This window comes from Oncorhynchus mykiss, chromosome 9 (genome assembly GCF_013265735.2).
Source record: "Oncorhynchus mykiss isolate Arlee chromosome 9, USDA_OmykA_1.1, whole genome shotgun sequence".
NCBI lineage: Eukaryota > Metazoa > Chordata > Actinopteri > Salmoniformes > Salmonidae > Oncorhynchus > Oncorhynchus mykiss.
The window spans coordinates 24,735,097-24,762,407 of record NC_048573.1 but is presented as its reverse complement, the minus strand read 5'-3'; the positions used below and the strand labels follow the sequence as shown (position 1 = coordinate 24,762,407).

At 40.9% G+C, this 27,311-nt stretch overlaps 1 protein-coding gene and 1 long non-coding RNA gene across 6 annotated transcripts in view; one reads left to right on the top strand and one right to left on the bottom strand.

Annotated features, from left to right (window-relative positions):
• LOC110531798 (zinc finger protein 502) overlaps positions 1-26,743 on the bottom strand; it is a 34,361-nt gene extending 7,618 nt beyond the window's left edge. Inside the window, exons 1-8 of one of the 5 annotated variants that reach the window (XM_036987645.1) lie at positions 26,417-26,743; positions 25,835-26,046; positions 25,417-25,518; positions 25,214-25,309; positions 21,901-22,011; positions 21,594-21,714; positions 20,481-20,798; positions 18,694-18,910 (exon numbers count right to left, since the gene is read on the bottom strand). In XM_036987645.1, the coding sequence (XP_036843540.1) occupies positions 18,694-18,910; positions 20,481-20,798; positions 21,594-21,714; positions 21,901-22,011; positions 25,214-25,309; positions 25,417-25,518; positions 25,835-26,046; positions 26,417-26,438 (1,199 nt within the window). In that variant the 5' untranslated portion in view covers positions 26,439-26,743. Of the gene's footprint in view, positions 1-663; positions 876-2,496; positions 2,827-17,229; positions 18,911-20,480; positions 20,799-21,593; positions 21,715-21,900; positions 22,012-25,213; positions 25,310-25,416; positions 25,519-25,834; positions 26,047-26,416 lie in introns of those variants that run through there. The other 4 variants (XM_036987643.1, XM_021615216.2, XM_036987646.1 and 1 more) reach the window with 4 other exon arrangements.
• On the top strand, positions 2,629-10,371 carry LOC110531803. Its single transcript, XR_002474755.2, has 8 exons — positions 2,629-2,730; positions 6,833-6,893; positions 7,680-7,796; positions 7,877-7,988; positions 8,130-9,070; positions 9,221-9,380; positions 9,456-9,583; positions 9,746-10,371. It is a non-coding gene; the product is annotated as an uncharacterized LOC110531803 (long non-coding RNA).
• Positions 26,744-27,311: the final 568 nt, after the last annotated feature.

Genomic DNA, 27,311 nt, shown 5'->3' with positions numbered 1-27,311 from the left:
CCCGAGGCCCATTGTCGTGTCCTTCATCCACCGCCATCACCTCATGTTTCAGCATGACAATGCACAGCCCCATGTCAGAAGGATCGGTACACAATTCCTGGAAGCTGAAAAAGCCAGACATATCACCAACTGAGCATGTTTGGGATGCTCTGGATCGACGTGTACGACAGCGTGTTCCAGTTCCTGCCAATATCCAGCAACTTCGCACAGTCAATGAAGAGGAGTGGGACAACATTCCACAGACTTGGAAGGAGGTGTGGCACTGCATGGTGGTCACACAGATACTGACTGGTTTTATGATCTACGCCCATACCTTTTTTTTTTAAGGTATCTGTGACCAACAGATGCATATCTGTATTCCCAGTCATGTGAAATCGATAGATTAGGGTCTAATGAATGTATTTCAATTTACTGATTTCCTTCTATGAACTGTAACTCAGCAAAATCTTTGAAATTGTTGCATGTTTTATTTACATTTTTTGTTCAATGTATATACTGAGGAAACACAAACTGAGGAGTCAAATATGTAACTGATAACTGTGAGATCCAGGGGCAAACAAAGGTCTGAATATCACCCAATGGCCCACATTATACTTTAGTGGTAGATGTTTCTCAAATTATTCCCCACACCCTACACCATTCCCAAACACTCAACACTCACACCTGTCTCACCCTCGCTCTCAGTCCCAGGATGAGTTGAACCCTCTGCTTGAGCGTCAGGAGCTCCGGAACCATCTCTGTCACCAGAGTCACAAACTCCTCCAGCTTCCCATACTGCATCACGTTACGCTGCTGAGCCACTTGCCACATGGATGCAGACATCAGACGTAGTGGTGGCACCAGAAGACGCAAGGAGGATAGAGGGAGATGAGGACCTGTCACCAGAGGAGGAAGTTAAACAGTGGAGTGTACTGACATGAACTGTCTTCGTGTGGCATTTGAGTCTTTGTAAACAATTAGGCTATATGTTTGAAAGTACACTGTTGAATGTCAGTCTCATGGTCAGCGTTTAGACAGGCAGCGCAATTCTGATCTTTTGACCAATCACATCAGAACTTTTTCAGAGCTGATCTGATTGGTCAAAAGACAAATGAGTGAAAAAAATATCAGAATTGGGCTGCCTGTCTAAACACTGCCATGGACTGACAGTACTTGCAACCATTAGCTAGCTACAGTATTTGCATTTCCCCAGCCTTTAGCTTACCAAAGAAGTAGCTGCGTCAGGCTTGTCGATGTTACAGACAATCAAAAGCATTAACATAACAATTCAACAAACCTATGTAGGGTCCATTTCCCCACTCACTTGGGGAAACTAGACAACCAGGTGTGGGGCATGGCTTACTAATTAGTGACCTAGTGACCTTATTGCATCAATCAAGTTCAAGGACGTGACGCTGTCCTCCCTGGAATGAGTTTGACACATGTACCCAAAATGGTTGGAAGTACACAGAATGTATGATTTCCATGTATGATCTAAGTTTTAGTGTGGGGTGAATAGTTATTTTGGATAGCCTGTAATGTATTGTCCCCCTCATACCCTGAAATAAAATCTGTTTCATCAAATATTTAACGGTCAGTCTTATCAACCTATTAATTACGCATATGGCCATAAATGACATCAAGGACTTGCTTTCTCCTTGGCAATATTCTGGAGGCAAAACTCGTAACGCAGTCGAGTTGTACGTTCCACATTACGCCAGAGGTCCCTCACGTGACAAATGACAGCAAAAACTGATTATTTGAGGTATTGCACTCCCATGGGTTAGTTATAAAAAATATTTTGTGGTAGTTTTGACAGTTGATATTCCTTTACCACGAATAAGCATATTTACTTTCGACAATGATTGCTCCATCAGAGGCTACCACTGTACTGTTGGCTTTGGGTAACGTGAGAGATAGCGAGTAAAGGTAAATTAGCTAGTTGATCATGTGATGCACGGAATGCCATATCTAGCTCAATACATTTGGTTATCAATAACATCTTTGAACAATGTCAAAGTAACTAGTGGAGATCGGAAACGGTTGTTTCTACTTTGGCAAAAACCTAGCTTTTAAAGTCGTTAATTTGGCTCGCAGGGTGAGAAACATCCGCACGCCCTCAGCCATCCCCACAGAGATGCACATGCGATTCAGGAACTGCAAACATTTTCACGGTGTGAGAAATTTTACAACATAACGTCACAACATAATCAAAGACAGGGAACTACTTCACGCTGGGAATATTTTTTTACACGACCCTGTCCAATTCTGATATTTTTTATACTAATTGGTCTTTTGACAAATTTAAATCAGATCTTTTCACGTCTGATTATTTTTTTTTAGAGCTGAACTGATTGGTTAAAAGACCAATTAGTTAAATATCAGAATCTAAACTCATGGACTGCAAGTCCTTGCGTACATTACAGTAGGGCGCTGTTACTTGCATTTCCCCCGCTTATCAAAAAGTGTCAAAGTAATATTTTGCGAGACAAAAAGTATGAACATAATTCAACAAACCTGAAAATGTTGACGTGGGATACATTTCCCCACTCACTTGGGGCAACTTTCCAAATGGTTAGCAGGTGCTGCAACGCGGCAAAATGTGGGTTTAAACGTCAGCTAGCTAACGTTAGCTATGCATTGCCAACACAATGTTTAGCTGCCTTGGCTAGTAAACAATATTTCGCCCAAAGACAGGGTTTTACTGTTTTCTAAACTACTAAGTTCGACTTGTCACAACCATTAAACAAGGTAAGTACTTTTTATCTGCAACCAGAAATGTTTTGAAACGAGTCTGCAGCTTTTCTTCACCACGCCAGAGAGGAAGGCGTGGTGGAGAGGCCCAACTCGGCGGAAAATGTCTCCCTCCAGCAGCAGGTGGCGTTGTTTCGCAATGAGTGTCGAATTTGGTAAACAAAAAAATGCTTGGTTTATTTTCTACGTGAGGTTTATTGATCAAATAGACGTTAAATAAACATAAAACTGTTTCAGCTTATTTCTATTGTATGTAAAGAATCCAAACAGTACATCTCTCCACAATAGTGTAAAATCTTCATAAATGTGTTCAATTATAAACCTACTGATGTCTTGCCACAGTTTTCTTACATGCATACAATGTCAAAAAAGATGCAACATTGTTTCTGGATGGTCATTACAAAAGGAGCAATTTGAGTTGATGTTTTCCTTAAACTTCTTCATATAGTGGTTGGCAGGATAATATTTATGAATAATTTTAAAGGAAACTTCCTTAATTTTGTTAACAAGTAGGTATGTGTGTGGCAAGTCTCACCGCGTCTCTCTCGCCATTGAATACAGGCGGTTGACGTCAACAACCAAATATTCAAAAAATTATTACAATAATGAGATGTATCCACCAATCCAAAGAAAGGATAGGCGGAAACTAGACCGCCCGCCGTGCCACTTTGTGGACAATGACTCTCCCGTTATTAGGGCGGAGAGACGTATCGCAGTCTATCCATAATCTATCATGAAAAGTGAACCACTGGAGGCAGGCATAAACCTATAGGAAAAACGGGGGTACATCTCAATAGTTTAGCCTGTCTTCCTCTCGATAGCTTCTTGCCTCGCTTTTATCGTATGAAGTTGTCATGTGCATATGTTTTTCCATTCATGTTTTAATACTAGCAAACCTTTCCTATACACTTAGGGTAAAACTTTTCCATACAAAAAAAATATTGCCGTTTTGAAAACTGCAGTGTAAATGCAGTTGACTGTGGTATTTTGGATGCAGTAATTGCAGAATATTGAACTGCAGTTATACTGCACGGTAACTCCAGTTATTCTGCACTTTAACTGCAGTTGTACTGCAATCTTTTTTCGTAAGGGTTATTATAGAATAGGTAGCATTTTTTAGACCTCAAAATATTGAATAATAATAGGTAGGGGATAATCAATGAGGGGCTATGTGTTCTCTGGAAAATAATGCACAATGTGGAAGGTGTGTTCCAGGACGCGCTAGCCTCCTTCCATGGAGTTGCATTATTTTCCAGAGAACGCATAGAGCCCCGAGTTGATTATCCCTTTTATACCCTGGCTATAATTTAACACATGCACCGCTAGAAATGTGTTAATTTGCTGGTAGAAATGTTTAACATCCACTGAAGTAGCTATCAAGTTGACTAGATATCAACAATAGTTGCCTTGGTCAGTCCTAGCTTGCTAATATAAAAATCAAATTCAATGCTAATGTTTAATTCAATTTTTGCTTTCAAAAGTAGCTCAAACATGGAACATGTAAGAATGAACTATAGTCATTGAATTCTACCGTGCAAATATATTGTGCATTATAGGGAAATAATGCATGCTCTAGAATGCCCTTCAATCAGTGGTATAAACTATTTAAGTAAAAAATAATTTAAAGTACTACTTGAGTACTACTACTTCTGCCAACTTACTTTAATACATTCTTAAAGAAAATAATGTACTTTTTACTCCATACATTTTCCCTAACACCCAAAAGTACTCGTTACATTTTGACAGGAAAACGGTCCAATTCACACACTTACCATGAGAACAATCCCTGGTCATCACTACTGCATCTGATCTGGCAGACTCACTAAACAAATGCTTAGTTTGTAAATTATGTCTGAGTGTTGGAGTGTGCCCCTGCTATCTGTCAAAAATTGAGCAGTCTGGTTGACAATTGAGCAGTCTGGTTTACTTTTACTCAATTATGGCAATTTAGTACTTTTTCCACCACTGCCTTCAAGCCAATCAGAAATGAGTATTCAACAATGCAAACACGGGCTTCAAGGTCATTATCAAGGGTTACCAACATATTCAAATAATGATTGACATTTTTATTTAAAAAAACCATTGAATTTATTCATACCATTTCACCCTTCCATGAGATACAGTCCTGACACATCTAGGGTTGCTTCCCAAGCCGGATGGTCGTTCATTTTATCGGTACGTTTGCCAGAGACGGACCCAGTCATTAAGTCTCTGTTCTGTATCTATGTCGTTTGTTCTAAATGTTCTGTTGCCATAATGTCTGGCAATGTTCTTATCCCTTGCTTCCTAACTAGCCAACTACGGCTAACTCACGGTCAAACATTACAGCCAGAATAACAGCTAAGTAGCCGCATTTGCATTTGTTTAAGCGGTTTTCTAGTGACATTTGATAATGATGCGTGATTTTACCTGGCATAGAAAATGTGCTCCGATGAGCTAGCCAACAACACAGCTAACACAATCACTTCAAACTGAAGCTGGGAAGACTGCAAACTAGCTGCATTTAGTTTTCGATTGACATTTCTTTGTATATATCCATTAAAAAAAAGGTCTGATTCATGATTGACTGGCTGAGAAAAGCTGCCTGCCTGTCTCATCCTGACTCCTGACCCCTACACATGCCTAACCAGTTATCATTTAACAAGTGTCGTATCAATTTGAGGTTTGTCAAAGTCGGTAAGGAAAAGATGAGTCTGTTCTACTCATGAATTCAGAAAGTATTCAGACCCCTTCACTTTTCCTGCATTGTTATGTTACAGCCTTATTCTAAAATGGATTAAATAACAAATCCTCAATCTACACACAAAAGCCCTTAATGACGAAGCGAAAACAGGTTGACATTTTTTGCAAATTTATAAAAAAAAACATACCTTATTTACTTAAGTATTCAGACCCTTTTTTAAAAACCTTTAACTAGGCAAGTCAAATAACAAATTCTTATTTTCAATGACAGCCTAGGAACAGTGGGTTAACTGCCTTGTTCACAATGACAGATTTTTACCTTGTCAGGTCGGGGATTCGATCTTGCAACCTTTCAGTTACTCGTCCAATGCTCTAATCACTAGGCTACCTGCTGCCCTTTGCTATGAGGCGGCAGGGTAGCCTAGTGGTTAGAGCGTTGGACTAGTAACCGGAAGGTTGCAAGTTCAAACCCCCGAGCTGACAAGGTACAAATCTGTCGTTCTGCCCCTGAACAGGCAGTTAACCCACTGTTCCCAGGCCGTCATTGAAAATAAGAATTTGTTCTTAACTGACTTGCCTGGTTAAATAAAGGTAAAATAAAAAAAAATGAGACTGGAAATTGAGCTCAGGTGCATCCTGTTTCCGTTGATCATCCTTGATGTTTCTAGAACTTTTATTCAATTAATTTGACATGATTTGAAAAGACACATCTGTCTGTACACAGGATTGTGTCGAGGCACAGATCTGGGGAAGGGTACAAAAACAATTCTGCAGCATTGAAGGTCCTCAAGAACACAGTGGCCTCCATCATTCTTAAATGGAAGCAGTTTGGAACCACCAAGACTCTTCCTAGAGCTGGCTGCCCGTCCAAACTGAGCAATTAGGAGAGAAAGGCCTTGGTCAGGGAGTTCCTCTGTGGAGATAGTTGTCCTTCTGGAAGGTTCAAGATTGAACTCTTTGGCATGAATGCCAAGTGTCACATCTGGAGGAAACCTGGCACCATCCCCACGGTGAAGCATGGTGGTGGCAGCATCATGCTGTGAGGATGTTTTTCAGCGGCAGGGACTGGGAGACTAGTCAGGATCAAGGGAAAGATGAATGGAGTACTGAGAGATCCTTGATCTGCTCAGGACCTCAGACTGGGTTGAAGGTTCAGCTTCAATACATTTGCAAACATGTCTAAACCTGTTTTTGCTTTTCATTACGGCGTAGTGTGTGTAGATTGAGAAACATTATTTAATCCATGGCTGTAAAGTATCAAAATGTGGAGAAAGTGAAGGGGTCTGAATATTTTCCTAATGCACTATACATCCAAAACCACTCAGTGGTTTTGAATTCAACACATTCTTTATGAATTACATCTGCATACTGCTCTGCTTGCATGGTTTCAGATTTTTTGTTCTCTCTCATATTGTAGGAAAACTTTTGAAGGGGTCTGAACAGTGTTTTCATGGACTTTCCTGAGTATTAAAGGTCAGGTGAGCATTGGTGTCATTTAGAATGAACCACAGATAGGTTTTGCTGCACCAATTAAGGAACATACAAATGGAAAAGATTTATATATATTCTTTATTTTAAATACATCTCCATAAGTATTTGCCAATTTTGTTTTAGGGAAATTGCCCGTTACATAATGTTGCATCAGGCTTTCAAAATGTGTGGGTGAATATTTTTTAAATGGACATTTTAAAAACCAATCTGAACAATACATGGACCTGTGTAGTTCATTCAAATTACATTTGAGGGTGCATGCTCCACAGCTCATAAAGATTGTGCGCACAGAATGTTTCATATTTTGAAGATACTGTGACATTGTGGGTCTAATCGAGACCAACATGTAATGAAATCACATTGCTGTTGCAAAGAGAAATATGTTCAACAACTGACATTTTCAGATATTATTTTGACAAACACACTTTGGTGCTTACCAATTCATTCTCTATTGTCATAGATTTTGTGGGCACCGTCATGTGATCTGTGATATGATTTTAAGCATGTACTGATGAAACTCACTTAATATTTTATTCTTAAAGTCTACAAACGCTCTACATTTATTCACTCTGTGATAGGGTTGGATCCTATATGCTACTTGTATTATTGTCCTGTAAATGGTTCAGTGCCTATAATTTAGGCTGTGTGTAGAATGGGGCATAAAGGAAATTACCTCTACTAGATTATAGTGATATGGAAAACAGCATACAAATTTGGCCTGTGTATTAATTTGCCTATAACTAATCAGAATTTCATTATGTTTACATAAAAAGAGTACTTCAAAATGAGAAGATCCTGCCATGGAAAAGACGACTGGGTGGACAAAGTGGAAAGGAGGGGAAAACTCACCATGCAGCAGGACACCTTCAGCTGCGGGGTCTTTAATGCAGGTTTGATAGCTAACCATTCATTATTGAAAATATAACTGCTGTGTGACAATTAGGTCAAAAACTCTTATTTTTTGGTATAGATGGCCAAGGAAGTTGCACAGAACTTCCCCTCCCAAATTGATATAGAACCTTCACAAAAGCACATGGAGCAACTGCAAAACTAAATGGCTGAGGATATACTAAAAATGTCTGGTATGTAATGACATTTGAATTCAAAGTAAATGTAAATTCTTAATTTGTATGTAGTTGTGTGGGACAGCCATATGTTCAGTTCATGCCTATGATTTGAGTTCAACAAAGCCAACACCTGCTTCTTGTGTGTCACCGATAAAGAACCTGGATGTGGCCCAAAGACTGACTGGCTTAGTAACTTTATTTAACACATTTATAATCTTTTGACAACAGTGACGGCATGTAAGACAATTTTTGATAACACAATGGATGGCTAATTCGTCATACGTTATAAATAATATCAATGCAGTGTTACGCTTTGTTTTAGATTTGATGTTTTGCATGCCAACAGTGGTTCAATGTGCTGTCCCTAGGACTGAAGACAAGAGTTCAGAGTGAAGAACACAAACTGGAAGTGCTCTCTTTGTTGTTGAAAATGTATGCTATACCCCATCCACACTGAAGAGGCTCTGAAATGTACATCAACCAGGGATAAAGAGAAAGTCAACACTGAAATGTTTCATACTCATTTGAATGAAAGTGTCTGACATGTTGGAAATTATTAAAGGTCTACAATTTCTGCTTAATCTGTCAATATTACATTTTTATTCATTGATTTACTGGCCACTATTACTGTGGTTACATGTTCAGTATATGTATTGACCAGCAAACCCACTGCAGCCTACCTCAAGCTCACTCTCCATCCCTGCTTTGGACAATTAATAACATGACTCTTGTACTTTGCCCTATTCCTACTTTATCTGGTGACAACTGCATGCATGGCCATCCTTGTAGAGTTTCCGAGCCTTGTTTTATATCTTATGACACAATATTGTATACTTGTATAGAGCAGACAAAGCCAGTAATCTGTAAAAGTTTCACCATGTTACAGGTGGTCCAAAAGCTGTCGAGACCCCTTCACAGAGAAACTGCCCAACAACAGAAAGCCTGTGTTGTGAGGCCATTGCACTGATGAACCATACAGCTGATGAAGCAATTGTAAAGGAGAAGATGAAGCAGATGTTCGCCTATCGCCAAAAGATGGTTCATGACCCAGTGAAGTCCTGAAATATTCACAGCATTCCAAAGACATAGCAGGAATGGTATGTGGATCTTCGACTGCCTTGCCTTAACTGTCAGGACCGTTTTTTTCTGTTCTACAACAGTCTGATTAGTACTGATATATTACATGACGATAGTGCTACACCATAATGTTTACTGTTCTATCTTGACTTATTCCATCTTGTCTGCAGATTGAGCAAGATTTTAGTGATGCAACCTCTGCAAAGTTCCTCGAGAAGTGGCCTACTCTCTCCAAGCAGGAAGTCATTGACCAAAGCCGTGGCCTCACACAGACAGGCATCCTGCAAGACCTGGTTCAAGATGCTGAATCCACAACAGAAGTGGAAAATGGTATGCTGGAATATAAGTATTATACTAATGGAAGGGTGCATTATTTTGACAGCAAAATGGAAATGTAACTTTCAGGATGGGACAGTGACATGTCCTCTATTTTGGTCCTTGTCCACCTTATGCCACCGTCACCTCATGGCCACAAGAGACCAGGAAAATTCTCAGCCAGACACACCAGTAACCACATTGTGAAGTTTATCAAGGTGAGGTTACAGTTGACTTTTCTCTCTCCATTCCTAATCCTAAACTACTTTAAAGATTATGGACAAATTGTAAGATCATGTGTAGCTGTAATTTAAATTGACAAACTGTTTGCGAACCGTGATTCATTTTAATAGCAAACTAATGAAGTTCTTGTGTCACAGACTGGGACCAGCATCTGGAGAGCGCCATGGAAAGCCTTCAACCCTATCTGCTTGCTGTGGGGACCCAGAGGAGTGTGATTCACAAGTACTTCATTGTGATTGACAAACATGCAATACATTGTAAGTCACCAGACTCTCTTGCCTGTTTTGATGAGCTTTTCAAAGCTCACTTTGTCTTTGGTACCTCACATCTCCCTCACCAGCTGTCAGAGCAGCTTACAGATCACTGCACCTGTACATAGATAGCCCATCTGTAAACAGCCCATCTATCTACCTACCTCATCCCCATACTGGTATTTATTTATTTTGCTCCTTTGCACCCCAGTATCTCTACCTGCACTTTCATCTTCTGCCAATCTATCATTCCAGTGTTTAATTGCTATATTGTAATTAATTCGCCACCATGGCCTATTTATTTCCTTAACTTACCTCACCTCATTTGCACTCACTGTATATAGACTTTGTTTTCTTTTGTTCTACTGTATTATTGACTGTATGTTTTGTTTATTCCAAGTGTAACTGTTGTTGTATGTATCAAATTGCTACGCTTTAACTTGGCCAGGTCGCAGTTGCCAATGAGAACTTGTTCTCAACTAGCCTACCTGGTTAAATAAAGGTGAAATAAATTTTTTTTTAAATTTGGTTTTGTTGAATCATTCAGTGCCAGATATTGTTGCCGCTTTTGTCTTGCTGAGAAAGGACTTTCAGACTGAATTTGATGAAGATTCACCCAAGATAGTTATGCGAACTCGAGCACTTCATGCAGAACACTGCCAAAAAAGGAGACGAATCCCAGTCTTCCCTTTGAAGGGTGTTACACGTTCTTGCATTCTAAACTCCTTGCAGTACTTCAATACATGTGAAAACTTCTGTTGATATTATGCATGATATCTTGGAGGGAAGTGGCACAAAATAAAATGAAACTGCTAATACTGCACTTGAACAAGTACACAACATCAAATTAAATAGTTAAACCTCTTTATTCTCCTGTCTATGGTTACATGGAGCAAAGTAACAAACCTCCGGCAGTGAAGTTAGAGGACTAATGACTTGGGGTTAAATGCTATCCAGTCCTGTTGTTTACTTCGCAATCTACCACTTATCTTTGGAGACTTAGCTTGTCCAAATTATCTACACTGGTATTTACTGTTGCTTCAGATGGTAAAATAGTTTTTTAAACACTTAAATCGCAGAACACCACAGGTTATTCAAGCAATTGTTTCCAAAAAAAAGGAGGCTGCTACCGAAGCATCATTTTATGGTGCATTACCCCACATATACAAGTCGGAAGTTTACATACACTTAGGTTGGAGTCATTAACTCGTTTTTCAACCACTCCACAAATGTCTTGTTAACAAACTGTTTTGGCAAGTCTGTTAGGACATTACTTTGTGCATGACAAGTAATTTTTCCAACAATTGTTTACAGACAGATTATTTCACTATCACAATTCCAGTGGGTCAGAAGTTTACATACACTAAATTGACTGTGCCTTTAAACAGCTTGGAAAATTCCAGAAAATGCCATGGCTTTAGAAGCTTCTGATCATAATTTGAGTCAATTGGAGGTGTACCTGTATTTCAAGGCCTACCCTATAACCTCAGTGCCTCTTTGCTTGACATGGGAAAATCAAAATAAATCAGCCAAGAGAAATTGAAGACCACAAGTCTGGTTCATCCTTGGGAGCATTTTCCAAACGCCCGAAGTTACCACGTTCATCTGTACAAACAATAGTACGCAAGTATAAACACCATGGGACCACGCAGCCGTCATACCACTCAGGAAGGAGATGCGTTCTGTCTCCTAGAGATTAACGTACTTTGGTGCGAAAAGCGCAAATCAATCCCAGAACAACAGCAAAGGACCTTGTGAAGATGCTGGAGGAAACAGGTACAAAAGTATCGATAACCACAGTAAAACAAGTCCTATATTAACCTGAAAGGCCACTCAGTAAGGAAGAAGCCACTAATCCAACACCGCCATAAAAAAAGACAGACTACGGTTTGCAACAGCACACGGGGACAAAAATCTTCCTTTTTGGAGAAATGTCCTCTGGTCTGATGAAACAAAAATAGAACTGTTTAGCCATAATGACCATAGTTATGTTTGGAGGAAAACTGTGAGACTTGCAAACCAAAGAACACCATCCCAACCGTGAAGCACAGGGGTGGCAGCATCATGTTGTGGGGGTTCTTTGCTGCAGGAGGGACTGGTGCACCTCACAAAATAGATGGCTTCATGAGTGAGGAAAATTATGTGGATATATTGAAACAACATCTCAAGACATCAGTTAAAGCTTGGTCGCAAATGGGTCTTCCAAATGGACAATGACCCCAAGCATACTTCAAGTTGTGGCAAAATGGCTTAAGGACAACAAAGTCAATGTATTGGAGTGAACACCACAAAGCCCTGACCTCAATCCTATAGAAAACTTGTGGGCAGAATTGAGAACGCGTGTGCCAGCAAGGAGGCCTACACACCCGACTCAGTTATACCAACTCTGTCAGGAAGAACGGGCCAAAATTCGCCCAAACTTATTGTGGGAAGCTTGTGGAAGGCCTCCCAAAATGGTTGACCCAAGTTAAACAATTTAAAGGCAATGCTACCAATATACTAATTGAGCGCATGTAAACTTCTGACCCACTGGGAATGTGATGAAGTAAAAGCTGAAACTGAGTAATGTATTTGGCTTAAGGTGTATGTAAACTTCCGACTTCAACTGTATGCTTAAAATTGGACCAGTTTTGCATAGCTGGTGCATGCTCTATAAAGAAATGCATAATTTATTTAAAAAAGCTTCTAAAATGTAACTAACATTGGGAAAAAACCAAGTCAAATAGCATACAGTTGGCAGACATTTGACACCAACAGTCATGATCAGTCCATGTAAAATGTTATCTTTAAAAATGTGGTAGGCTGTAAGATGGCTGAGACTCTTCAGGTACCAATTGACACCATGTGTTAAATGGGCCAAACACCATGGAAATATGTATTGTTCAGTTGTTTGTCTTAAAGTCCATGCCAGATGCCAGTTTCAGAAAATCCACCATATTGTTGTTAAAGATGAGAGGTTACTTTTGCCCTACAATGTCTTGATGAGCATTTTAATCCATATAGAGTTGGTTGTACAAAAGAGGGACCTTATGTAGTTGATGTTAAAGAGCTTTTCTATCACAAAGCATTTGAAATACAGATGTCTTACATTTGTGATGATTCAAGTTTGTTTATTGTCCCATACGGTTTCCTGTGACTCTACACTGCACAGTAAGCTCTTTAAAACCAAGATGTATTGTATTGCAATATTGGCTTTTTTATTTACTTTTTAATACAGGGGGGACAGATGCCACAATTTTATTTTGTGTTTTTGATATGAGAGATGCCAGTTTCACAAAATCCTCCATGTCATTGAATTGCAATATTGAGGTTTTTATATGTACATGTATTAAAGTGAACGGAGGCCAACATTTCATTTCAGTCCACAATTTTATTATCATCAGTATTTTAAATGTATGTATTGCAAATGTCTTACATTTAAGAATAAAGTGCTTTGTTAAATACTGACTTCTGATTTGACGTTGAGTTCAGTTGAATGATAATTTTCAATTCTATATTGAGTGAATTGGCAGTAGAGTTGTTTCCATGTTACTCTAAATGGAGTAAATTACAGTTCAGAGTTATATATGACAATTGAATTCTGCAACAAGAGTAATAATTTTTACTCTATTTAGACTGGGACCAAATGTTATCTTTTGTAGAGTATAATTATATTCAATGAGTACAATTTACTGTTTAATTTGTGGTATTAAAAGTGACTGCTAATATGTAAAAGTGCATGAAATGTGTACAAAATGATTTTTTCTTAGACCTGCAAATACAATAATGGATTGAAGCAATGCTTTTACTATAAAGGAGATCTTTCCACCCCCAACTCTTGTTCACGGTCTGTGAACCCACAACCTTCTGGCCCGCAGGCCTCTGTGCTATAAAATGTCCTGCCTTCAGGACAAAGAACAGTTCCTTTAACTGCTTATCTAAGTCTCTGGTCTGTCCAATAAGTGAGGATAAATGGTAGACATGTTCTCTGCTATCCACTTTTTTAATTATTATTTTGGGGATAAGAGAGGTTCACTTGTTTCAGGGAGGGTTTAGGTCAAATATATTTAGCTGAGGGGAGGGCCATTCATTTTCATTTCAGAGAGGTCCGATTTGCAGTGCCTTGCGAAAGTATTCGGCCCCCTTGAACTTTGCGACCTTTTGCCAAATTTCAGGCTTCAAACATAAAGATATAAAACTGTATTTTTTTGTGAAGAATCAACAACAAGTGGGACACAATCATGAAGTGGAACGACATTTATTGGATATTTCAAACTTTTTTAACAAATCAAAAACTGAAAAATTGGGCGTGCAAAATTATTCAGCCCCCTTAAGTTAATACTTTGTAGCGCCACCTTTTGCTGCGATTACAGCTGTAAGTCGCTTGGGGTATGTCGATCAGTTTTGCACATCGAGAGACTGACATTTTTTCCCATTCCTCCTTGCAAAACAGCTCGAGCTCAGTGAGGTTGGATGGAGAGCATTTGTGAACAGCAGTTTTCAGTTCTTTCCACAGATTCTCGATTGGATTCAGGTCTGGACTTTGCCTTGGCCATTCTAACACCTGGATATGTTTATTTTTGAACCATTCCATTGTAGATTTTGCTTTATGTTTTGGATCATTGTCTTGTTGGAAGACAAATCTCCGTCCCAGTCCCAGGTCTTTTGCAGACTCCATCAGGTTTTCTTCCAGAATGGTCCTGTATTTGGCTCCATCCATCTTCCCATCAATTTTAACCATCTTCCCTGTCCCTGCTGAAGAAAAGCAGGCCCAAACCATGATGCTGCCACCACCATGTTTGACAGTGGGGATGGTGTGTTCAGCTGTGTTGCTTTTACGCCAAACATAACGTTTTGCATTGTTGCCAAAAAGTTAAATTTTGGTTTCATCTGACCAGAGCACCTTCTTCCACATGTTTGGTGTGTCTCCCAGGTGGCTTGTGGCAAACTTTAAACAACACTTTTTGTGGATATCTTTAAGAAATGGCTTTCTTCTTGCCACTCTTCCATAAAGGCTAGATTTGTGCAATATATGACTGATTGTTGTCCTATGGACAGTCTCCCACCTCAGCGGTAGATCTCTGCAGTTCATCTAGAGTGATCATGGGCCTCTTGGCTGCATCTCTGATCAGTCTTCTCCTTGTATGAGCTGAAAGTTTAGAGGGACGGCCAGGTCTTGGTAGATTTGCAGTGGTCTGATACTCCTTCCATTTCAATATTATCGCTTGCACAGTGCTCCTTGGGATGTTTAAAGCTTGGGAAATCTTTTTGTATCCAAATCCGGCTTTAAACTTCTTCACAACAGTATCTCGGACCTGCCTGGTGTGTTCCTTGTTCTTCATGATGCTCTCTGCGCTTTTAACGGACCTCTGAGACTATCACAGTGCAAGTGCATTTATACGGAGACTTGATTACACACAGGTGGATTGTATTTATCATCATTAGTCATTTAGGTCAACATTGGATCATTCAGAGATCCTCACTGAACTTCTGGAGAGAGTTTGCTGCACTGAAAGTAAAGGGGCTGAATAATTTTGCACGCCCAATTTTTCAGTTTTTGATTTGTTAAAAAAGTTTGAAATATCCAATAAATGTCGTTCCACTTCATGATTGTGTCCCACTTGTTGATTCTTCACAAAAAAATACAGTTTTATAAAACTTTATGTTTGAAGCCTGAAATGTGGCAGAAGGTCGCAAAGTTCAAGGGGGCCGAATACTTTCGCAAGGCACTGTATATACCGTTCATTCCCTAAGCAACCCTAATTAGACTTACCTGTGTTAATGGTTTTCACAGACAAAGTTGAGTCAATTAGGATCCCAATTATTTACTGCACATGCATCCTGGGGTCCACATAAAACATACAAATACATGAAAGTACAGAACAGCAGACAATAACATAAGATACAGTAAATTCAACAAATATGTATAAATGAAAGACACCAAGAGACTACTATTTACACTATTCCTATACAGTTACATAAGATCTTTAGAGGAGTGGCGCTGTGATACAAGACGCTAAACTGGTGGCAGAGCATTCCACGATGAACTGGCTCTACACAACTGAGCGGTGCATTAAATCTGTTTTTGGTTTGGTTAGTGAAGAAACCCATAGTGGCGTATGTACAGAGCATTCGGAAAGTATTCAGACCCCTTGACTTATTCCAAAATTTGTTACGTTACATCCTTATTCTAAATTAAAAAAAAAATGTTTTTATCCCCCTCTAACTACACACAATACCCCATAATGACAACAGCAAAAACCTTTTTTTTTTTTTTTTTAAGATTACATTTACGTAAAGTACTCAGACCCTTTACTCAGTACTTTGTTGTAGTACCTTTTGGCAGCAATTACAGCCTCGAGTCTTCTTGGGTATGACGCTACAAGCCTGACACGCCTGTATTCGGTGAGTTTCTCCCATTCTTCTCCCCAGATCTTCTCAAGCTCTGTCAGGTTGGACGGGAGTGTTGCTGCACAACTATTTTCAGGTCTCTCCAGAGATGTTTGATCAGGTTCAAGTCCAGGCTCTGGCTGCACAACTATTTCCAGGTCTCTCCAGAGATGTTTGATCAGGATCTCTCTGTACTTTGCTCCGTTCATCTTTCCCTCGATCCTGATTAGTCTCCCAGTCCCTGCCGCTGAAAAACATCCCCACTGCATAATGCTGCCACCACCATGCGTCAACGTAGGGATGGTGCCAGGTTTCCTCCAGACGTGACGCTTGGTATTCAGGCCAAAGAGTTCAATCTTGGTTTCATCAGACCAGAGAATCTTGATTCTCATGGTCTGAGAGTCTTTAGGTGACTTTTGTCAAACTCCAAGCGGGCTGTCATGTGCCTTTTACTGAGGAGTGCAAATTAAATTAAAATGCAAATTAATTACTTAATCATACAATGTGATTTTCTGGATTTTTGTTTTAGATTCCGCCTCTCACAGTTGAAGTGTACCTATGATAAAAGTAGGAAAACCTGCAAAATCGGCAGTGTATCAAATACTTGTTCTCCCCACTGTATGTTAGAGAAGCTTCCATTGAAGAATACTCTGAGTTCTATTGGATAGATAAGTAACTCTCCAACCATGTGATAGCAGGTGATTGTAAAGCCAAAAGTGAGTTTTCTCAATAACTAATTATGATCAATAATATCAAAGGCTGCACTGAAATCTAACTATACAGCTCCAACTACCATCTTATTATCCATGTATTTTAGCCAATCAGTCCTCTGAGTCAGTGCAGTACAAGTTCCCTTCCCTATATGTACACTGAAAATCAGTAGTTAGCTTGTTCTTTAAAAAAATATATTGTATTTTTTCAATGATAGATGACTTTGCTCATGATGCGCACCCCTCAAAATGATACAAAAGTGCACTGGACTTGAAAAAATGATACAGATGTAACCATGTGCCATTTAATGTATTATTTGACCAGCATGAGTGCTCCCAAATCAAAATTCCATGTGCATTCCACAGGTCACGTTTATAAGTGAGTGTTATTTTTTTTTATCAAGATGAGGAAAAGTTTTGCTGGTTGGGAACCACTGGTTTAGACAAATCACCTTAGTCAAACTATAGATCTAACGAGCATCACTATCTTCACCAACATAGTCCTGTACAGAGCTCAATGTCCCTCAAGACCAGGAGTCTCAAACTAATTTTCTTCAGGGGCCACATTCTGTCTTCGATGAGGTCCAGAGGGCCACACCACAAATGTAATATTACCTTGCTGTGTAATTCTGCAATAACAGTACTCCTGTATCAATCCGTTATGAAATGTTCGACCCTGACAAGCTTTCATTTCAGTGACTGAGTGGGCAGGATACAGTGAATACGTATGTGTGATTACCTAATATATGGTGTTGAAAAGCTACCACCTTGAGAAATAAAGTAACCAATGACATCAATATTACGAGAAATCATATTACGCTGTCATTAAATGCCTCGCTATCACAAAATAGCCAATTATCTTAGCAAGTCAACTTTAAATGAAATAAAAAATAAAAATTTTATGGCCCGGGAATCATAACGTTGTTCCAAAATGTGTGTTAGAACATGATACACTGTGGCTACGGCAACTCCTGTCCAACAAGGAGTGGTGGAACATTGTCTTTCTTTCTTTCCTTCTTTCTTGCCACACTTGGTGACTTGTGGTGGGCCGTACTGATATTACACACTGAAACCCGTACATTTGTGGCTGTTCCCCGATGAACCCGCTGATGTACTTTCAGGTTGCCGCTTTCAGTGAATCTCCTATCGCACATTTTACACTGGTAAGGTTTCTCTCCTGTATGAATTCGCATGTGTCTGCTAAGGTCGCTGTGGGACGTGAAGCATTTGTCGCACTGTGTGCAGGAGAACGGCCGCTCGCCAGTGTGGATCCGCCGATGTATTGTGAGATCGTAACATCTTCTAAACCTCTTCCCACAATGCTCACAGCTTTTGGGGCGTTCATCTGTGTGTGTTCGTGAGTGTACCAACAAGGCACCTGAAGTACTAAAACTCTTTCCACAAACGGTACATAAGAACGGTTTCTCACCTCTATGCCACCGGAGGTGACCTATCAGTATTTGATGTTGAATAAATCCCTTCCCACATATAGAACAGACAAAAGGTTGCTCCCCGGTGTGGGTGCGTACATGTGATTGTAAAGTTCCTGCAGACCTAAAGCCTCTGCCACAATGTGAGCAAACATATGGCCTTTCTCCAGTGTGAACTCGATGGTGTTGTTTTAGAGCCACCTTTGTTTTGTATCTCTTCTCACACTGGTCACAATGGAAGGGCTTCACCTCAGAGTGAACGGTTTCGTGTCGTCTCAGTTCATATGAGCACTTGTGACCCTTCCCACACTGGGAGCAGATGTACCTGTTCTTCCTGGTCTTCTTAGCCGAGGAGCTTTCTGTCTCACTGACAGGCAGGACGTTGTTCTCAGCTCCAGCTTCTCCAGAGTCCAGGATCCCACGGTCCTCCTTTGGATGGTTCTTCTTGATGTGCTTCTGAAGGGTGAGCCATCTCCTGTTGGAGAACTGGCACTGTGGGCAGGAAAAGCCCTGGGACTGGGGGGGCTTGGCTTTAGCTTGTCCTGCAGGTAGAAAACACAGAAGGGTGAAATAAGGGCTGGTGAGTTCAAAGTTCCATTGCAGATTGTTGTCAGTAGCCGATGTGGCGATAATATAAAGATTTAGATTTTTTTAATGCAGAAATCTGTGCAATTATAGAATCTGTGCACTAAATAGATCAAAACTAGTGGAGCTGTGCATCAAGAAATCCTTAAAATACAAGTGACTAACGACTAGGGCTGTGGCGGTCACAAAATTGTCAGCTGATGATTGTCAAGTAAATAAAGTCTAATTAATCCATGTAATATAGCCTACACCTTCACAATAAATCCATTATTTATTTTAGACAGGTCTAAAGAAACATGATATGAAGAAAATGTAGTCTATTTCAGAAGAACAGAATAGCATACCGAGTTGTCCTTATGTTAGGTCCTGATGTGGCTATGCTATTAGGATATTCCTTCACATTATAAGAGCAGTAATGCGCACATGGTAGTACGCTATAAGCGCGAATGTTGCGTTTGCGGTCACTTTTGATAATGGTGTGTTCCTGCTAATGCAATTATGCATGTACTGATTTTATTATAAAAATGCATTTTTAAATGGTGAAAATTATCTTCCCCAAATTTGAAACTCACGTGCTGCTTCTGTCTGCCAGTTAGGGTCTACACCCCGTGAAAAGAAGATTAATGTGCTTAATTTTAAGTTATCTGGCCACTTTAGTTGTGATACAAACCTTATTAAAACATAGGCATATGTGCTAGGCTACATGAAGTGTACAACTATTATTCGAAAAAGTCGCTAAAATAAAATAATGCATTGTTTCTTATGTTGGGCATCATACATTCATCAAGTGATGGGTGACAATATTAGCCTATCAGAATATTCTTGATTTAATCTTGTCTTCACATATATTATTTATTATATGTGTGAAATTTGTTTTGATTTAGAATGGACCGTTATCATGCACCTGTATCGAAAAAGCACATGTCATCTATGCACTTAAATAGCAAATGGCAAACGCTTTTCGCGTGGTTCATTTTCATCCCAACCAGGTAGGCTATACTCCCATTGTAAATATATGCTATACTCCCGTTGTAAACATATGCAATTTGCTTAATATTAGGAAAGTGGAGAAATAAAAATAGTAGGCCTAACCTATAGAAAGCTGATGTGATCCTCCTCTTTTTAGTAGAGGCCATCACTCTATTTTCTTGAGCAATTACATAGCCTATAGAAATGTTGCGCAACATGAGCTCATGGAGTGTTTGATTAGATTTTTGATTACATTTGCATTGATGTCAGGGTGATTAGAGGGACAATAGAGTGCTGAGTACAAGGCAGATAGCAAGTTTGGTAAGCTACTAATGACCAGCAGCAGCAGAGCTTGGAGAAGCCTAATTACCGTGACTAAGCGGTCACATGGAATTTGACTGCCTTCATGACTCGTGACAGCCGATGTGGCGGTAATACGGTCACGGCAACAGCCCGACTACTGACCCCACTCTATTACTGGACAAAGTAAACAACTTCACCAACTCAGTTCGCCAGTGTATGGATGTATGCAATGTATTCCGCCCTGAATTTCCTTACCATTGACGGCCACTAATGATGGTTGTTTCTGCTGCCCAGAATTCCCAGAGGATTCCCCAGCCTCTTCCAGTCTTTCAGCGCCCTCATCACTTCCCTCATTGGCGTATTTGTCCTCCCCACTGACTTCTTGCTGTCCCTCCTCACCACTCTCCTGTTCTTTCGGTCCTTCAGCCTCTTCGTTCTCTCCCTTTCTCCTCACATCGCTCTCGTTCTTCACCGTGCCTTCTTCTATGCCTCTTTTGGTATGTTTAGACTTCAGTGAGGGAGCGAGGAAGGACAACGTGGACAGGATGTTATCAGAGTCATAGAACAAAAAATCTGGAAGAGAAACCACGTTTACATCCACAGTTTTTATGCAAGTCATACCGTATATAAAATGTAAAATCAGGACAGCTCTTTTTTTATAAAGGACATAGATAATTTGTTTGTTTGACATGGTGGGAGTTTTTGGTGCACAATGTATTATGGGAGTGTATGTATTATGGAAGAAACGTCTTTATGCACAATTATTGATATAGTAACCACCAAATCGAAGTAAACTTGGTCATGTGATATGGTGTGTGGTCTTCCCACTACAACCCGGGAAACCATGCAGTTTATTAAGCAACATATTAAATAAATTAACTTCACAGGGTGATGAAAATGCCCAGTGCTGAGCTTGATGCTCCTTTCCAATAAATATAGGTGGTGACATGAAGGTCGATGTTAAGCTGCCATTAGACAAATATTCCTTGCTCCTAAGTATAATATTCTCATGTAGACTAGCCTACCTGCGAGCTGTTGTCTGGCACATTTGTGACAAAACTATCGGTGATGTTGAAAATGCGATGGAAACACATTGAACTTTAGATGTTGATTCGTTACATGAAAACAAAAAGTATAGTGTGTCATCACCCACCTACTTGTCTATCCGCATTAACACAGTTTGGTGGAAACACCACATTTTATTTATGCAGATTTTTGAATATTCACATGAAAATCTGTCACCAATTGGATAGAAACCTAGCCAGAGAGAAAATCCAAATAATTCCACATTCTCTTTCAGGAGAATCCCCTATAGGTATTTCACCCAGAGGTTAACAAGTTCAAATAGATCACCTGAGGGATCCTAACCTTTTTTTAGGTGCCCCAGATTTCTATGATGCTGCAGCAGTGTTTTCAGATGCTCAGGGTCAGAGAAAGACTGCTGACACTCTTCCAGGTCAGTAGGGGTCAGGTTGAGAATGGATGATGTCTGAGAGGGAGAGAAGAATAAGTATGTCTGCAGAACAGAGAAAAGTGCTGTCCAATCCCACATGACCCCTAGCCCCTACCCAGTTGACACTTATCGATGTTTATTCATTCATGGAAGGGTGTCAAGTATACAAATGAACATCAACATGTTTTAGATGATCTAATAGGATGGAGATGGAGTCAGTACCTGTGTAAAGCTGGGCACTGGCAGCATCTCCTCCAGTCTGTCAAAGAACTGCCACACAAGTATCTGTAGCGCTGTGTCATACCTAGTGCTGTACTGTACAGGGAACACCTCCTTTAACACAGAGGTAGAAAGGGAGAGTCGTGTGGTTTTAGCCAAGGCACATGTAGAAATGTAATCATATTCAATATTTGCCATTAAGTCATACTAGTCCTTTGAACAGAAAATGGCGCTGGAATAAATGGCAGCAGTTTTATTGTTGGATTATGTGGGGTATTTTCATGTTATTTGTAACTTATTTTGTACATAATGTTTCCGCAACCGTATGTTACGGCAAAAAAACAGCTTCTGGATATCAGGACAGCAATCACTCACCTCGGATTAGACAGATCTTTTCTTCAACAAGCAGGACGCACAGGACATTCTCCGAACACCCGACAAGGTGTTATTATTTGCAAGAGGAAGAGACGCAGGTACAGAGGACACAGGGCAGGATGCCTCGTGAGGACCCGCAGAAGGCGAGTGGGAAAGCTGCCGTTACCGTCAATATTACTCACCAACGGGCAATCATTGGACAATAAATTAGACGAGGTACGATCACCAATATCCTACCAACGGGACATCAAAAACTGTAATATTCTATGTTACACGGAATCGTGGCTGAATGATGACATGGAAATTCAGCTAGCGGGATATAAGCTGCACCGGCAAGATAGAACAGCTCACTCCGGTAAGGCGAAGGGGGCGGGGGGGGGGGGGGGGGTGTCTGTGCATATTTGTAAACAACAGCTGGTGCAAGAAATCTAAGGAAGTCTCTAGATTTTGCTCGCCTGACGTAGAGTATCTTGTGATAAATTGCAGACCACACTACTTGCCTAGAGAGTTTTCAGCTATACTTTTAGTGGCTGTTTATTTACCACCACAGATGGGTGCTGGCACTAAGACCGCACTGTCAGCTGTATAAGGAAATAAGCTAACAGGAAACCACTCAACCAGAGGTGGCGCACCTAATGGCCGGAGACTTTACTGCAGGGAAACTAAAATTAGTTCTACCAAATTTCTATTAACATGTTAAATGTGCAACCAGAGGGAAAAAAAATTCTAGATCACCTGTACTCCACACACAGAGACATGTACAAAGCTCTCCCTCACCCTCCGTTTGGTAAATCAGACCACAATTCTATCCTCCTGATTACTGCTTACAATAAAAAAATTAAAGCAGGAAGCACCAGTGACTCGGTCTGTAAAAAAGTGGTCAGATGAAGCAGATGCTAAACTACAGGACTGTTTTGCTATCACAGACTGGAACATGTTCCGTGATTCTTCCGATGGCATTGATGAGTACACCACATCAGTTACTGGCTTTATCAATTAGTGCATCGAGGACGTCATCCCCACAGTGACTGTACATACATACCCAACCAAAGGCCATGGGATTACAGGCAACATTCGCTCTGAGCTAAAGGGTAGAGCTGACGCTTTCAAGGTGCGGGACTCTAACCCAGAAGCTTATAAGAACTCCTGCTATGCCCTGCGACGAACCATCAAACAGGCAAAGCGTCAATACAGGGCTAAGATTGAATCGTACTACACCGGCTCCGACGCTCGTCTTATGTGGCAGGACCCCCAAACTATTACAGACTACAAAGGGAAGCACAGCCGCGATCTGCCCAGTGACACGAGCCTACCAGACAAGCTAAATCACTTCTATGCTCGCTTCGAGACAAGCAACACTGAGGCATGCATGAGAGCATCAGCTGTTCCAGACGACTGTGTGATCACGCTCTCCGTAGCCGACGTGAGTAAGACCTTTAAAACAGGTCAACATTCACAAGGCTGCGGGGCCAGACGGATTACCAGGACGTGTGCTCCGGGCATGTGCTGACCAACTGGCAGGTGCCTTCACTGACATTTTCAACATGTCCTTGATTGTGTCTGTAATACCAACATGTGTCAAGCCGACCACCATAGTCCCTGTGCCCAAGAACACCAGGGCAACCTGCCTAAATGACTACAGACCCGTAGCACTTACGTCCGTAGCCATGAAGTGCTTTGAAAGGCTGGTAAAATGGCTCACATTTACACCATTACCCCAGAAACTCTAGACCCACTCCAATTTGCATACCGCCCAAACAGGTCCACAGATGATGCAATCTCTATTGAACTCCACACTGCCCTTTCCCACCTGGACAAAAGGAACACCTATGTGAGAATGCTATTCATTGACTACAGCTCAGCGTTCAACATCATTAGTACCCTCAAAGCTCATCACTAAGCTAAGGATCCTGGGATAAACACCTCCCTCTGCAACGGGATCCTGGATTTCCTGATGGGCCGCCCCCAGGTGGTGAGGGTAGGTAGCAACACATCTGCCACGCTGATCCTCAACACTGGAGCCCCCAGGGGTGCGTGCTCAGTCCCCTCCTGTACTCCCTGTTCACCCACGACTGCATGGCCAGGCACAACTCCAACACCATCATTAAGTTTGCAGACGACAACAGTGGTAGGCCTGATCACCGACAACGACGAGACACCCTATAGGAAGGAGGTCAGAGACCTGGCCGGGTGGTGCCAGAATAACAACCTATCCCTCAATAATTGTGGACTAGAGGAAAAGGAGGACCGATCGACGGGGCTGTAACGGAGCAGGTTGAGAGCTGTAAGTTCCTTGGTGTCCACATCACCAACAAACTAGAACAGTCCAAACACACCAAGATAGTCGTGAAGAGGGCACGACAAAGCCTATTCCCCCTCAGGAAACCAGAAAGACTTGGCATGGGTCCTGAGATCCTCAAAAGGTTCTACAGCTGCAACATCGAGTGCATACTGACTGGTTGCATCACTGCCTGGTACGGTAATTGCTCGGCTTCTGACCACAAGGCACTACAGAGGGTAGTGCGTACGGCCCAGTACATCACTGGGGCTAAGCTGCCTGCCATACAGGGGAAGGCCCTAAACATTTTCAAAGACCCCAGCCACCCCAGTCATAGACTGTTCTCTCTACTACCGCATGGCAAGCGGTACCGGAGTACCAAGTCTAGGACAAAAAGGCTTCTCAACAGTTTTTACCCCCAAGCCATAAGACTCCTGAACAGGTAATCAAATGGCTACCTGGACTATTTGCATTGTGTGCAATTTTCCCTACTTCTTTACTTATCTATTGTTCACCTAATACCTTTTTTACACTGTTGGTTAGAGCCTGTAAGTAAGCATTTCACTGTAAGGTCTACACCCGTTGTATTCGGCGCACGTGACAAATAAACTTTAATTTGATTTGAAAGAGGGATTTATGACATAAAGATGTTAGCCATCTCACCTGAAAAAAATGTTCCCTCTTCATTGAGTCTTCTAGCAGAGTTTGGACCAGCTCCACAAAGTTATCCTTTGAGGCCTCCACTTCCTTGTCTTCGCTCTGAATATGTACATCACACACAAAACAACCATCTACAATGAGAACTAGGTAATGTAGACTTGCCATTACCAGACTGGTGTGTTTTACACATATTTCAGGTTACTTACCCCTTTATGTGTTGTGCATGAATGGATTCTGTCCAGGTGGGGCTGGATGGTTTTGTAGCCAGCTGGGTTAGACTCCACACCACGACACAATTCAAGAACCAGCTGACACAGAAGATGTATGCATTAATAACAGTTGCCTGAACAATTTATATACTGAGGAAACAAACAGAGTCAAATATGTAACTGATCATGAGTAAACAGAAGATGAGTAAATTGTGATGAGCTATCTTCTGTCAGCATCCCTCGTCTCTGATTCAGAGGGGTTAGGTTAAACGCGATAGACACATCTCGGTTGAATACATTCAGTCGTGCAAATGACTAGGTAACCCCTTACATCATACTTAAGTGGTAGACTTTTTTAAATGTTATTCTCCTGACCCCTACTGCGTACACCATTCCTAACCCTCAACACTTCCACCTGTCTCACCCTCGCTCTCAGTCCCAGGATGAGTTGGACCCTCTGCTTGAGCGTCAGGAGCTCCGGAACCATCTCTGTCACCAGAGTCACAAACTCCTCCAGCTTCCCATACTGCATCACGTTACGCTGCTGTGCCACTTGCCACATGGATGCAGACATCAGACGTAGTGGTGGCACCAGGAGACGCAGGGAGGATAGAGGGAGATGGGGACCTGTCACCAGAGGAGGAATTTAGACAGCTCATGTTAGTACACTCCACTGTTTTCATGTGGCATTTCAGTCTTTGTAAAACAAATTGGCTATATGTTTGAAAGTACAGTGTGAGTGTCAAGTCTCACGGGCAGCGTTTAGACAGGCAGCCCAATTCTGATCTTTTGCCCAACCACATCTTTTCAGGTCTTTTGCAGAGATCTGATTGGTCAAAACACCAATTAGTGAAACAAGATCAGAATTGGACTGCCAGTCCTTTCACATTTTAGCTAACTATTGGTATTTGTCCAGCCGTTAGCTTGCCAGAGTGGCAGGGTCAGGCTTGTCGACGTTACAGACAATAAAAAACATTAACATAACAATTCAACAAACCTGAAAATGTTGTAGGGTCCATTTCCCCATTCACTTGGGGAAACTTTCCAATTAGCTAGCAGGTGCGGCAAAGGGTGATTTTAAACGTTAGCTAGCTAATTATTCATTGCCAGCAAAACATCATCGACAGCTGGCCTGGCTAGTAAACAATGTGCCTCCCTAAGTCATGGTTTGACTATTTTCTGAACTACTAGGCTCGACTTGTCACAACCATTTTAACTAGCAAGTACATTTTTTTTATGCAACCAGAAATGTTTTGAAACGAGTCTCTGCAGCTTTTCTTCAACATGCTCAATTTCTTCCGCATTATGTGAGTCACGTGGTATGCAGCAGAGCCAACCATTAGCTCCAGTGACCCCAACAAGGTGTATCATTTAAAGTATACCACTGGAGGGAGGCAGAAACCTATCAAATGAAAAACGGCGGTCCGTCTCAATTGTTAATCGTGACTTCCTCTCTTCAGCTTCTTGCCTCGCTTTTATCGTGTGATGTTAGGTCATTTGGATATTTGTTTGTCATTTATGTTATTTTTTAACACCAGCAAAACATTCGTGTCGATAGATGCTTAGGGCACAACTGTGTTATTGAGGGGGCGATATAGAATAGGTAGCATTTTTGGGGGCCTCATCAAAAGATCACACACCTTTGTGATACCATGTACAACATACATTGATTGACGTGTTAATATGTCCAGGACGAGTTTGGTTTCCAACCATTCATCGTAATCAATTTACATCCAACCACAGAAAGTCGCATGAGCAATTCAACACAAATATGGATGAAGAAAATGTAAGATACTAAAACCCTTTTAATTAACTGAAACTGTATGGCTAATAATCAAAATATATTGCAATAGTTATACGAATCACAATTATAACACGCAAAAATAATTCAT